The sequence below is a fragment of the Castor canadensis genome, chromosome 7 (genome assembly GCF_047511655.1).
Source record: "Castor canadensis chromosome 7, mCasCan1.hap1v2, whole genome shotgun sequence".
NCBI lineage: Eukaryota > Metazoa > Chordata > Mammalia > Rodentia > Castoridae > Castor > Castor canadensis.
This window is the reverse complement of record NC_133392.1, coordinates 51,576,848-51,590,745: the sequence shown is the minus strand read 5'-3', so window position 1 is coordinate 51,590,745 and position 13,898 is coordinate 51,576,848. Positions and strand designations below refer to the sequence as shown.

General features: G+C 36.0%; 1 protein-coding gene across 12 annotated transcripts in view; it reads left to right on the top strand.

Annotated features, from left to right (window-relative positions):
• Nucleotides 1-13,898, top strand: part of Ank3 (ankyrin 3) — a 618,024-nt gene that overhangs the window by 559,166 nt on the left and 44,960 nt on the right. For 9 of the 12 annotated variants that reach the window (XM_074078913.1, XM_074078915.1, XM_074078914.1 and 6 more), the window contains 7 exons: nucleotides 3,385-3,596; nucleotides 4,946-5,153; nucleotides 6,162-6,258; nucleotides 6,902-7,130; nucleotides 7,762-7,887; nucleotides 8,574-8,696; nucleotides 10,217-10,298. In XM_074078913.1, the coding sequence (XP_073935014.1) occupies nucleotides 3,385-3,596; nucleotides 4,946-5,153; nucleotides 6,162-6,258; nucleotides 6,902-7,130; nucleotides 7,762-7,887; nucleotides 8,574-8,696; nucleotides 10,217-10,298 (1,077 nt within the window). Of the gene's footprint in view, nucleotides 1-3,384; nucleotides 3,597-4,945; nucleotides 5,154-6,161; nucleotides 6,259-6,901; nucleotides 7,131-7,761; nucleotides 7,888-8,573; nucleotides 8,697-9,128; nucleotides 9,156-10,216; nucleotides 10,299-13,898 lie in introns of all 12 variants that reach the window. The other 3 variants (XM_074078910.1, XM_074078911.1, XM_074078912.1) reach the window with 1 other exon arrangement.

Here is a 13,898-nt window from a genome sequence, read left to right as displayed (position 1 = left end):
TCTTCCCTGGTCATATTGTAATCCCTCACTTGGATTTATTTTTTCTATTTGGTTAGTGGTGTGTCCACCTGCCTCCCCTTTCCCTATTGAAATGTAATCTCATGTGAACAATGACTTTAATTTGCTCACTCCTACATCCCCAGTGACAAAGCACAGCCACTTTGTGGGATTTCAGCAAATCCTTGCTGAATGAATGAATCGGAATCCTTACATGTGCTTTCTGTAGGAGGGTCTAGAATGTGGATGAACAATTTATGTAATCATTCTCTTATTGATAGACATGCAGGTTCCTTCAAGCTTTAGTCATTAAAAGCAATGCTGCTTTGCATATGCTTATAAGAGAAAAATGTGAGAAAAATGGGATTTCTAGGCCCAAGGAGAAGTACCTTTTCATTTTGAATAGATTATGCCCACTTACAATGATACAAAGATCATTGCTGTTGACAGTAATCTACAATGAATGAAAGCACTTGTTTTCTCAGTTTTTTCTTTGATAAGATATTATAATATTTAATTTTAGCTAATTAAAGAGGTGGATGTGGAGGAAGATCATAGTTTGTTTTAATTGGCATATCTAAGAAGTACTGAGCTTGAATATTGTAATATAGGTTTACTGACCATTTTTCAGCTTCTATAAATTGCCTGTTTATAGTATTTTGTTGTCTACTGGCTTGTCTTTCATTTTCTCCATGGTTTATTTGTCACATGTCACTATTAATGCTCTTGTCTTTCAAGGTTACAATTCATGTTGTGGAAACCTTTGCCGTTTTATATGGCCAAAACTGCCTTTTAAGATTCGGGGTTTCCATTTTTCTATACAAAGTTTCCCCCAACCAAGATTAAAACATTTTCCTGAATTTCTTGGGAATATTTTAATTTTTTAAATAGTTCTTATTTATTCAGTTAGCTTATTTGTAAATAAGTTACTTAGCTTTCTTTTTCTATTTTCAATTATGTCAACGTCTTTTATTGTTTCTCTTATGTAATCTTCTAATGTTTTAAAGATGACTCACAAAACACTATCTAAAGACTTATTTTGTCACATAGCTGAATGCGTAAATTATGTTGGGTATTCTACTTATATTTAAAAGTCAACTGAATTGCCCAGAAGTTTAGACAAATTTGTTTTGTTTTTATCTTTCCCACATTGTTGACATGTAGGTCATTTGAAATCATCAGGTTTGGTTAGGTGCCTTACAATGTATGTCTTCAGAATTACTGGTATGCAAACGGTCTTATGTAAGAAGCAAAAAGGATGACAGGCAGAAGGAAAGAATGAGATTTCTATAAATTGCTGAGACCCTCTAACAATGACAAGATCAGAACAGTTAAGGAGGACAGCTAGAGATGAACTACTGTGTCAGCATGCTGTGCCGAGCAAGCCTTGCTGCCCCTCAGCCATGCTGGTGAGGGTCTCTCAATGCTGGCAGAATGACCCAAACAATTTCCAGTGGGACAGACTGGGACCCAGAACACCATCTTTAACCCATTTCCCCATTTAAATATGACTTTGACTTAAACATAACTGAAGTGTGTATGCAGATACATATGTAAATTTGGGTCTGTTTCTCTATTTTTGTCTCCAAACCTATTTGTCTATTCTTCTATGTAATTTACATATGACTTTCCCTTTATATATGAATGTCTGTATATAAATATATATATACACACACAAGTTATGGTATTTCTAGGTAAATTTTAATATCTGACATGATAATTTCTTCCCCACAAATTTACTTTGCAAAAACTCTTGGCTAGTTTCAAACATTTATTATCCTATAAAGTTTTTTCAATCATTTATTACAGCTAAATTTATGAAAATTATGGAGAAAATTGACTTTTAAGAGCTTGCCCTTAAATAGTTTCTGCTGGGTATTGAGGGGTGAGGGGAAGAGGGGGGGTGGAGTGGGTGGTAAGGGAGGGGGTGGGGGCAGGGGGGGAGAAATGACCCAAGCCTTGTATGCACATATGAATAATAAAACAATAAAAATAAATAAAAATAAATGAATAAAATTTAAAAAAAAAAAAAGCTTGCCCTTCTGGCTGCACTGTAAGGGATGGACTGGAACCTGGGAGACACAATGATAGATGGTTAGGAGGTGGCCTCAAAGATGTGGCAATCTGAAACAGAGCATGAACTTGGCGTGGCAAGAGAGTAAACCATTTCCAAAATAGAAACAACTGGATTTTGACCACTAGATAGGAAGTATGAAGGAAAGTGAGTCCAAGCTTTGGATGGAAGGACTGGGAAGTGTAAACCCTCTCCTGGAGTTAGGACTACCAGGGCAAAAGTAGGTTTGGAAGTGGACAGAAGGGAAGATGATGTTCATTTTTTAATAGGGTGAGTTTGATGTCATCACTGGCAGAAAGAAATTGGTGATGATATTACTAATCATTTGAATAATTTAAAAATATTTGGAAAAGGTTTTCAAATAAAATTCAAGAGAGTTTCAGACATACTTAAATTCTTATTCACTTTCTTGTGAGCCCCCAGTTATTTCTTCACTCATTCCTACTTTGACAACTTGAGGGCAGATTATTGTAAATATCACAGAATGAGGTATCTCACTTCTTTTAGAGTGAATTTTCTCTGAATGTAATAAAAAGTACCAGTTTTTAAAGATGTTTGTTCCTTTCAATAGAAATATTTTTCTGCAAATACTGTATAGCTTTATAACATCTTTGTAAAGTTTTATGTTTTATGGACACTATAGTGACCAGTTTTCTCTTTATCATTAAAAAATCCATTTCACAGCTGAGTATGGTAGTGCATGCCTGTAATCCCAACACTTGAGATGCTGAGGAAAGAGGATCACAAGTTCAAGGCCAGCCTATGCTACAAAATGAGAATCTGTGTTAAAGAAAAAAAAAAAATCCATGTCAGCTACTGAATAGAAACAAATTTGGCTCTCATGATTGTGAATAAGCCAGGCACAGAAAGACAAGTACCAAGTAATCTCACTCACATGTAGAATATAAAAAAAGTGATCTCATACAAGTTGAGAGTAAAGTGGTAGTTATCAGGGACTATAGGGGGAGGGATAGTTGGCCAAATGCTACTGTTACAGTCAGATAGGAGCAAGATTTCCTGGTGCCTGTTGCACAGCAGGGTGACTGTTGGTAATAATAGTGCACTGTACATTTCAAAAAACTAGAAGAAGGCATTTTGAAAGAGTTTAAAGAAGTAATAAGTGAGAAGACAAATATGATTAACCTGATCATTCATTACATAATGTATACATGAGGCAAAATGTCTCATGGTGCCCCCATTAATACGTATAATTTTTAAGTATCAGTTTAAAAAATTAAAAATTATCTGTCACTTTGCCTCAGGGTGTTCTGCAAAAGTGCAAATCCTCACGGCCTTTTCGCCTGTCTTTTCAGAACTTGATAGCCCAGAAGAGCTAGGGAAAAAGCGGATCTGCAGGATTATCACGAAGGATTTCCCCCAGTATTTCGCAGTGGTTTCACGGATTAAGCAGGAAAGCAACCAGATTGGTCCTGAAGGTGGAATTCTGCGCAGCACGACCGTGCCCCTCGTTCAGGCATCTTTTCCAGAGGGTGCTTTAACCAAAAGGATTAGAGTAGGCCTCCAGGTACTGGTCCCAGAGTACTGTTTTCACAAGTACTCTCTTCCTCGGCACAAGACAGCATGTGAGCATGTTTTGCTCTAAAATCAGTCATCATAACTCATCCTTAGTGGTATTGCTAATGAGGCCATTTTGTGAATCACTAATGTATTTCAAATGAGGGGTTAAGAAAGAGTAATAAACAGATGGGGGTGAATTTGACCAAAGTCTATTCTATACATGTATGTAAGTGTCACAGCGAAACCCCTTTGTACAATTAATCTATGCTAATTTTTTTTGAAAAGCATTACTTGTAAGGTTCGCTTAGTGACTGGTGAATAAGATGATATCTTTTAGAGCTTTTTTGTTTAGAAGTCTTCATTGGTTTCTAATGAAACAATTTTTCCAACCGTAGGTTCTTGGTCTTAGCATGTGGGGCAGGACACCAAAATTTGGTTATACTATGTCACATCATAAAAATCAGTTATAGTGGAAACTTGCAGGCTTTAGTGTGTGGGTTTGATTTAAGTAAATCATAAATGCTGAGTTTCCTCCACACCCGTTGGAACTTGTTTTGGTTTGGAGAGCTGACTGGAAATCTTGGCAAGAATCATCTAGCTTGTATTTATTCATTTCAGTTAGTTTTGACCGTAAGTAATCTTTCTTCCTTACTGAATAAGGAAAATGAACTGAAAATAACTGAATTTGTGTTGTTAATAGTAATTAATAGTTTAACTAAAAGTTCACACTTTTCGTAAGGCTAGATTCTCATTCCCAAGGGCGTTATTACGAGTTTTTTCCTCCAGCCAGCAGGCACTCTAAGTCATGGAAAGGCTTTTATTAAGCTGTTGGATCTGAAGTATGCATAAATAGTATGAAGTTCCCTTCACCTGTCTCCCATATTGAATTATTTTACCAAGTAGCAAACAGACCAAAAGGAATAAGTTAGGTTTTGTAGAGCAGAATTTCAAACCTTTGAAATGTTGAATGCCTTTTTGTACCTTACGTCTGAAAGCCTCAATTTTTACATGGGTACAAGCTGACTTTGTGAGGTTTTATGGAATGTCCTGCATAGGTTTAACGTATACTGAGGTAATATTTGCTTTCCTTGACTTTGGATTCGACTAAGAAACTTTGCTGGGAGATCTGATTCCCTTTCTTTCATGCAAGCCAGTCTGTTCTTTTCAGGACATAAGCTGGCCAGTTCCTGTGATCGTGTTAGGTTCTTTTGTTTTTACATGAAATAGTGAGAAAGAATAAAGAAGAAAGTCGCTTTTGTTGTTGTTAAAGTGTATTTTTTCCTCACTTAAAAAAGTCAACTTTCTGATTTAAAAAATAAAAGTCACTTTTATTAAAGGTCCTTTCTCTGTCTGTAGGCCCAGCCTGTTCCAGATGAAACTGTGAAGAAGAGCCTTGGAAACAAAGCAACATTTAGCCCAATTGTCACTGTGGAACCAAGGAGGAGGAAATTCCACAAGCCAATTACAATGACCATTCCGGTGCCCCCACCCTCAGGAGAAGGTGTATCCAATGGATACAAGGGGGACACCACGCCCAACCTGCGCCTTCTCTGTAGCATTACAGGTTTGGTTAAGCCACTGGTGTGCTTACTGATTTGCGATGATTCTGTACAAAGACATAAAACCTTTGAAATATCCACGTCAACATTAGTAAACGTAGGAAGTGAAGAAAAAAGCATTCATTATTGTCAACCACTTCATCTCTGTTATCCCTGGAATAATTTCTATCAGATGCTGGTCTCATGACTCACTGAAAATTTAGGGCTCTCCTCTTTGCTGCTATTAAATTGAGTGTTAGTAATAGAGCCCTTTTAGGATTATTGAGGTATTATTGCATCTGCTGGAGCATGTAGACAATTTTTGGTGACCCAGGCAAAGCTGGTAGAATTAGCAACAATCTTTAGAAAGTGGATGGGCTTTGAGGGAAATAAAGATCCTACAGCTCTAGTAGGAAAGTGCTGAATATATGATAACTGTCACCTACTTTGTTTACCAGTATAATCCAATAAGTTAAATATTCAGGATATAGGAGAACACATTTTGTGATAAGCAAGTAGAATCTAGTTCTCAATTCATTCTTTGATTATGCCAACCTGATTCTTAACTGCAAGTCCAGGATCAATAAAGATAGGTTTGGTTTTGCTTTTTGAGGAATAATTTTAATGGCCAACTCCTTCTTTTACCAGGAAAAGTAATGCTTCAACCAGGTACAAAATCAGCTACTTCTTAAACTTTCAAGATCATTCTTACCATCTTTTTTTAAAGAGACTTATTTTATCTGTCTGAAACTATAAATCTTTGTACTGACAAATTGCCCCAAGTTTAAACCATCCATTATTATTCAATCAGAAAAAAATAACTTTTTAACACAAATTTCAATATGAAGTCACAATAAACCAGTAAAAGAATAAAAGGAAAGTATACAGGAACTCCACCTGTAGAACATGCCACTGAGTTGAAAACACTGAAGTTTTGTGAGTTACTGCCTGTGCAGGGAGAACAGGATGGTGATGAGCGGTTTCAGGGAGCATGTCCCATAATAAAGTCCACCTGTCTGCTGCTGTTCTCTCAGGGGGCACCTCACCTGCTCAGTGGGAAGACATCACAGGAACCACTCCTTTGACGTTTATAAAGGATTGTGTCTCTTTTACAACCAATGTTTCAGCCAGGTATGGAAATAGATTCCAAAAGCATTGAAGAATTAGTTTAATTACCAATTGGGAAGTGAAAAATGTGCTCAATACCAGTGTGATTTTTTTTTTCATTTTGTGGGAAAAAAAAGAATCATGTTTCATTTGCAAAATTATCGAATAATAAACAGAAAGTTCCTGTGTTTGATAAAGAGTAAACATTTGCCAGGCACCTGTAGCTCATAGCCTGTAAGCCCAGCAGTTTGGGAGGCTGAGATCAGGATGATGAAAGATCAAGGTTTGAGACCAGCCCAAACAAATAGTTCTCGAGATTCCATCTCCAAACAGCCAGAGTAAAATGGACTGGAGGTGTGGCTCAAGCAGTAGAGCGCCTGCTTTGCAAGCGTGAAATCCTGAGTTTAAACCCCAGTCCTATCATAAAAACAACAACAAAAAAAAATCTTTGCTGTTTAAATGAACAAGTTAATAATGCTTTAGTTTGGTTTCCTTCTATACTTTTTTTGGGTGCTGGGGATCTAACTCAGGGCCGTGTACATGCTAAAAACATGCTCTGCCATTGAATTACAGCCCCAGTCTCTGATTTTAACTGTGAGGGTTCTATTAAGATGTAGCTTTTAAATCACTTTATTTCATACTTCTGTTTTGTTTTTGTTTTTCTCAGATTTTGGCTTGCAGACTGCCATCAAGTTTTAGAAACTGTAGGGTTAGCCACACAACTGTACAGAGAATTAATATGTGTTCCATATATGGCCAAGTTTGTTGTTTTTGCCAAAATGAATGATCCTGTAGAGTCTTCCCTGCGATGTTTCTGCATGACAGATGACAAAGTGGACAAAACTTTAGAGCAGCAAGAAAATTTTGAGGAAGTAGCAAGAAGCAAAGATATCGAGGTAACTTGTTCACAAAAACAAGTTTATCTGGTTATGTTACCCAGATCCTGGCTTTTATTTTGAGGTCATAATGGCACTCACTATGAATATGAAGTTCATTATTGTTACTTTTTATTTTAAAACTTTGGTATAGATTCATTCTCAAATCATTTCAAGTACCTTTGGAGTGATCTTAGTTGGTTAAAATCTAGTACTAATCATTCTAAATTGTGGTCTCCATTTTCCTGTGGCTGCTTAAATTTTGTTATTTTCATGATCACTGTCTATACACATTACCACAATTTTGCTTTTTTAAACCCAGCAGTCACAGAAGTACCCAAGAGTCAAAACAGTTCTCTCAAAGCCCACATGAGAAAGTGACATCAGGCTCTTTCTCAAACATGTTTAATATTGCCAAAATAGAAACATACAATCCTTTTTTGCATGTGTCCATTATAATAGTTTCTAATTATTATAACTATTGAATTGTAAGCCCAAAGAATTGTTTCTATGTCAAACAACACCATAGACATAGTTTCATAACAGAGACAAATGTGAGGTATAAACATGTAACTATCATGATATTATCTGACTTAAAATCTCAAAATTCTTCTAACTCAAGTTAAATTGTGTATTTCTTTTACTCTAAAAGGTTCTGGAAGGAAAACCTATTTATGTTGATTGTTATGGAAATCTGGCCCCACTTACCAAAGGAGGACAGCAACTTGTTTTTAACTTTTATGCTTTCAAAGAAAATAGACTGCCATTTTCCATCAAGGTAAATCATCGTTAACAGAGATGCTGAATTTAAAACAAACAGAAAAAAGCTCTTAGAGAATAAAAAGATTTATTTTGTTTGAATTATCCCCCCAAACCTGAACTCATTAGAACAAGGTTAATTTTGTCCTCATTTATATATTTGAGCTAGTAATGCTTTATAATTAGCAAAAACAACTTTACCTTAAAAAATTATTAATCATTTATGCTTAAGGAAATGTTTAGAAAACCAAACAATTAGAATAAAATGTATCATATGTGAGTAATATTCCATAATAATAGATAAACTCCAAATTCAGCATTCAAGTTTCATTTCCATTTCTGAGGGAGCCCAGGGACATTTCCAAGAAACCCTGCTCCTCCTCAGAGACCAAAAGATAAGATGGTTTTTCCTGTTACTGTTATTTGCTATTTTTGTTTTGTGTTGCAAAAACTGAAGCTTTTCAAAACAGAAATTATTAGGCAGGATAAAAATGCATACAGCCCAGAATGAACTGTCAGGATAATACTAGCAGACAGCAATCCTTTTGTTTAGGGTAGGAACTGAGCCTCTAAATGTGACCATTCTGGTTGACATAGAATTGTTACCCTTTTCTTTTCCTGCCCCTATGAGCATTTCATAAAACAAACATGTTTTAGTCTTAGATAGGAATCAGTCTCTATAACTGTCAACTACCTAAATTCTAGATTAGAGACACCAGCCAAGAGCCCTGTGGTCGCCTGTCTTTTCTGAAAGAACCAAAGACAACAAAAGGACTGCCTCAAACAGCTGTTTGCAACTTAAATATCACTCTGCCAGCACATAAAAAGGTATCTTTCAACACTGGTTTACTTTAGCTTTCTTTCCCTGGTCTTGAAGAAGTGGGCCCTTGGTATGCAATTAAGGAATGCTTTGTAACACAATTAAAGCTCTTGAAACTCACCTTTTATTAGTCTCCTTGTATAGATTGACCAAGTCTTGTTACTGTGGTGTCAAATTCTTAGTTTGTATGATGGAGTCCTCTGTTTATTGCTTCTGCTGGTAGTTCCTAGATTTTTATGCTTTCGAATAATGTCACACATTAATTTGCCATGGATGTACAGTTCTTGATATTTTTTTGCTGGCTTCTTTTGATTTGCTTTGCTTTCTAAACCAGCTTGCATTTTGTGCCTCCTACTCAGTCCTTTTCATATCCTGATATTCTTTTCCCTGCTGTCCATTATAACATTCCTTGTCTCCGCAATGCATCTTGGGACCAAAAGGAGACAGAGTCAGATCAAGATGATGAGGTAATATGAACACTTCTGCTTTTACTCTATCGAGGTAGAATAGATACTGCATATGTATAAATGTAGTTGCAGAGGGCTGAAGTGTGGGAAATGTATGAATTATATCTTTATAGGTCTTAGCCTAAGTGAGGCAAAGAGTATGTATTTTTCTTTAGACATGGTTCACTCTTCCTCCACATGTACATAAGAATACTTCAGAATTTTCCACCAAACTATAATCCAGCTAATGATTGTAAAAGAAAAACCAAACATTTTTAAATGTGACAGATTGGCGTGTATAAATTTACATTTTCTAAAAGTTTCATACGCACATTTTACTATCCATTACTATCCTACCTCTGTTTTGTATTTTTAAATCAAGATTATGATTCCAATATGGAATTTTATTAAACAAGTCAAACTACTTTTTTATGTAATGTAAAATATTTTCTCACTAGCTGCTGATAAATCTTTGCTATTCTAGCTAAATAAATTAATCTCAGCCATTCATTTTTAAAAGCATAGTCAGTGAAGTTTTGAATTTTCTCTAAGCTACTTCCTAATATTTATCCAAGTTATATGATAATTTAAAAACCCACACATCAACTATCAGAGTCAGCCACCTTAGGACTCGGTAACATTGCTGCTATTAAAACCTCCACCCATATTAATCTCTTCATCTACACTTTATGCCTATTGACAGTAATAATTGAATACACTTTGTGTGCATTTTCTCCTTGAATGTACTCACATAGTGAGTGTACTCTGTGATATATGTGCTGTCAATATGAATGAACTTGGGGAAGCTAACAGCATCAGAAGTCTCTGTAATGCTTGTCTTTTATTTGTAGTTCATGTAGTCTGCTGTGTTGGTGCGCTGAGATTTGCTAAGTCATGGGTATTTGGTTAAGACATTGGGTGAAGTTATAGAATCCCAGTAGGAAATAATATTTCCAAGAGGCAAATTCGTAAGAAAAATATGAGGATAAACAAGATATCAACATACTGTTCTATACAATGTCTCAAGATTGTGAAAATGTCCCAAGGAAGTTGGAAAGAGTCTCTCGTTTTTTCTTTTCCAGACTGAGAAAGCAGATAGACGACAGAGCTTTGCATCGTTAGCTTTACGTAAGCGCTACAGCTACCTGACTGAGCCTGGAATGAGTGAGTTTTCTAACCATCTACTAATCTATGTAGATTTTTGTAAGAAGAGACATTTTTTCTATACAAACTAAATTTTGGTGTCATTTGAAAAAACAATAACCAAGGAAAAATTGCCTGCAGGAAAACCCTGTGATGAAGTCTTAAGTAATACTTTGTATATAGTTGAAGATACAAGGCACAACACTCCTAGCTCATAACTGAAAGTTTTTTGTTTTAAGCCAGTTACTGTTTTTTTGGAGACATTTCTTTTAAAGCCTTGATTTTACTTTGATGATTGTTAATATGCGAGGAGATAAATTCCAGTATGTTAAATCAGTGCTCAAAAGAGAAAGTATTTATTCCAATTTGGGATAGTAGAAAGGATCATTAAGGTTGCTTTGGCTGTCATCTCATTTTTCTTAATGTAGTTAGGCTATTGTATAGTACTTCTAATTCTTTTTCTTCCCACTTTTCAGGACTTAGGTTTTCTTAACTCTTGAAGTAGCACTTGTTTTCTGATTTCTTATCTCTTCCCTCTATTACATCATCAGTTCTAGGGCTATAGTCTTCACTAGATTGACTAAACTCCTTCTTCTTAGTAATTGTTTTGGCTTATTGTTAACTGGTTTTCAAGTAAGATACAATTCAGTCACATTCATTCTTCCTCTTGCCTTCATCCTTGTAAGATCATATCTGGTTATCACCATAATTTCCTGCACTGAGGGAACAGAAAGTACAGAAGGCAGTGCTGTGTTTGATGGAGACTGGTGCCACTGTGACCATCAGACAGTTTCATTTTGAAGAAGATTTATACAAAAACTTTTTCATTAGTCATTTTGCTGTTTCCCATTGACATTTAATTTGAGCTCAGGGAGGTTTGGAAATTTACTAGTAAGAGCCATAATTTTGTCTTTTTCTCCCTTTTCTAAATTATTCTTTCATTTTTGTATTAGCATAAATTAATTGCACAAAGGGGCTTCATCGTGATATTTACATACATGCTTATAATATACTTTGACCAAATTCACCCCTTCTATTACTTTTTCTTAGACTCCCACATCCCCCTCCCCTTTTAACAGTTTTTAGTGGATTTCATTATGCTATGTTCATATATACTTTGATCATATTCAAACCCTATCACCTTCACTGTCACCCTTTTACAATCATGCCATTTTTGGAAGCATGGCTCAAGTGGTAGAGTGCTCACCTAGCAAGTAAGAGGCTCTGAATTTAATCACCCCTCTCCAAAAATTAAGACATATAACAATATAAACTTCAGCTGTACTCCTTGTTCCCATTACTACATTCATCTCATTAAAATGAATTCTGTGGATGAACATGCATATGAAATCTGCAGCAGGAAACTACTCCACTACTTAGCTCAGATGATGTTAGCATAATTCTACTGGAGTCTACGACTGCTATGAAAGCTTTTATATTCAGATACAAAATGTGGAATATGAGAGAAATGAAACCCTACCACACTCATGAGTACTCTCTCAGATCTGAGTCTCTTCTCTAGCAGAAATGTTTAAATCCTTCCAGAATCATATGGGCTGAAATTAATCCTCATTATGCTGCAGAGCAGGAAAGGGAGGTGTGTGTCTGTGTCTAAGTGGTTTTTCAGTACAGTTCAGTATATGGGGTATAAATTTTGCCCTAGAGATCTTCGCTAAGTAGTTGTTTGGAACACCTCCCCCTGCCAAAGCAGTGTCATTATGCTTTGGACAGAGTTAATGGGTGAGCTACTTCAGGTCTAAGGCACTTTGGGATAGGTGAGTTTCTCACTGATTCTGGTCCCTAAATGTTTGCTTGGGGGATACCCGAATTGTAAAATCCAGTATGTGCCAGCTGAATTTTTCACAGTTAGTTGCAGTTAGGTATATGGATCTTGTCTTCCTTGACTTTTGATAGTGGGAACAGAGTATTTTTCCCCTGTTTTATGAAAAGGCATGTAAGGGTGGTACGGAAAGGAATAAAAAAGGGACTAAAAGAAAACTAAGGAAGGAGTTAGAACTCTAAGTGACTGTCACTATTCTCTTATCATACTACTCAGGAAAAAAGATTTTGGTGCAGTTCACTGTCTGATAGCCACTGTGTCCCTTGATTATAAAGATTATCTGAAATATGTGTCCTGAAGCATAAAATGTGTAATTATTGATAATTTAGTTGTTTCTTGCAAAGTATAACACCATAGACCTGATTCAAAAGACTTCTTTGCCTGATGGAGTTAGCCTTCAGTGGTAAAGGAGAGATCCTTCACCAGTTTCTGATAGTTAAAAAAGTAGATTCTCTTAAGACATGGGCTGAGCCCAAACCATCCTTCTGCAGTGTGACATTTTGCAAGAGATAAGCAATATGACATTGAGGATTATGGCTATGCAGGCTATGGAATAGATGAAATTTTCCTAAATTCCTCCACTTTCTTTAGGATAATATGTAAGCCTAGAAAAGGATATGTTCTGAATATTTAACTTTAAATGTACACTAGGAATGAAAATCTTCACCCTTGTGGGAGTAGCTGCTAATCCAAGGACTGAATTGTAGCAATGGCCTGAGCACAGCATGAGAAGAGCATAAAAGATGAAGCAGATTCTCATTTCCTCTTCAAGTTTCACTATTATTCTGAACCATTGCTTTCTTGGAGTCAGACTATACTCGACTTTGACGTAGAACATTAACGCTTGGCAGGCATTCTGAATCTGTGACCAGCTTGGTTTGTTTGTTAAGTCGTAGAAGTAGAGAGCACTAAGTGTGTGCTTGCTATCCCCGACAAGTATGCTCATCTAGTTTTTCTTACCCCATTGTGAGAAGAATGCTGGTATTGTTAAACATCCATCTTTCCTAGTGGTAGGTCTGCCTCATTCATGGCTGCTCCAGTGTTTGGGGTATCCATGTATCCCATGAATACTCTGGGAAGGCACCAGGATTGGAATCTTTGCAATTGATAAACATACATACATACATACATACACACACACACGTATCATATTCCATTAGAGGTACTTAAGTATGGGGTGTTAACAATATGACTGTGCTTTTTAGATTTTCCTCATGATACCTTTTGAGAATTAAATGTAGAACAGGTTATGAAAAACATGAAATAGACTGTGTGCTTTTATCTGTAATGAAGACAGCTGTAGACATGGATATGTTTGTTGCAGGTGTATTTTTTCATTGTACAGTATTAAATAGCTTCCTAAAAATCTCAAAAGGTACCAAGACTTCATATTTCATGGAAAAAGTGTACTCTTCTTTCTAAATGCTCTTGTGAAAATATTTTAAAGTTTCTATATCGTGCATAATATGGCCTACAAATTGTATTACGTAATTGGCTTGTTTGCCATGATACATTGCGCATGATAAAATGTTTCAGTTGCTTTGCTTGCTTATGGTAACCATGAACCATATTTTCTTTTTTTTCCCTGTGTGTGTGTACACGTGCATTTTAAAATCATTTCATACTACATCTTGCTTTCCCCCTCATTAAAAGGAATATACTGCATGGAAAAGATAAATGCAAACATTCCTTTTCATTTTTTTGTTTGTTTGTTTAAAGTTCTGACTCAGACAATTTCTTGCTCTTATTGGCTTTTCACGGGTGTGAAGCATAAACGAATT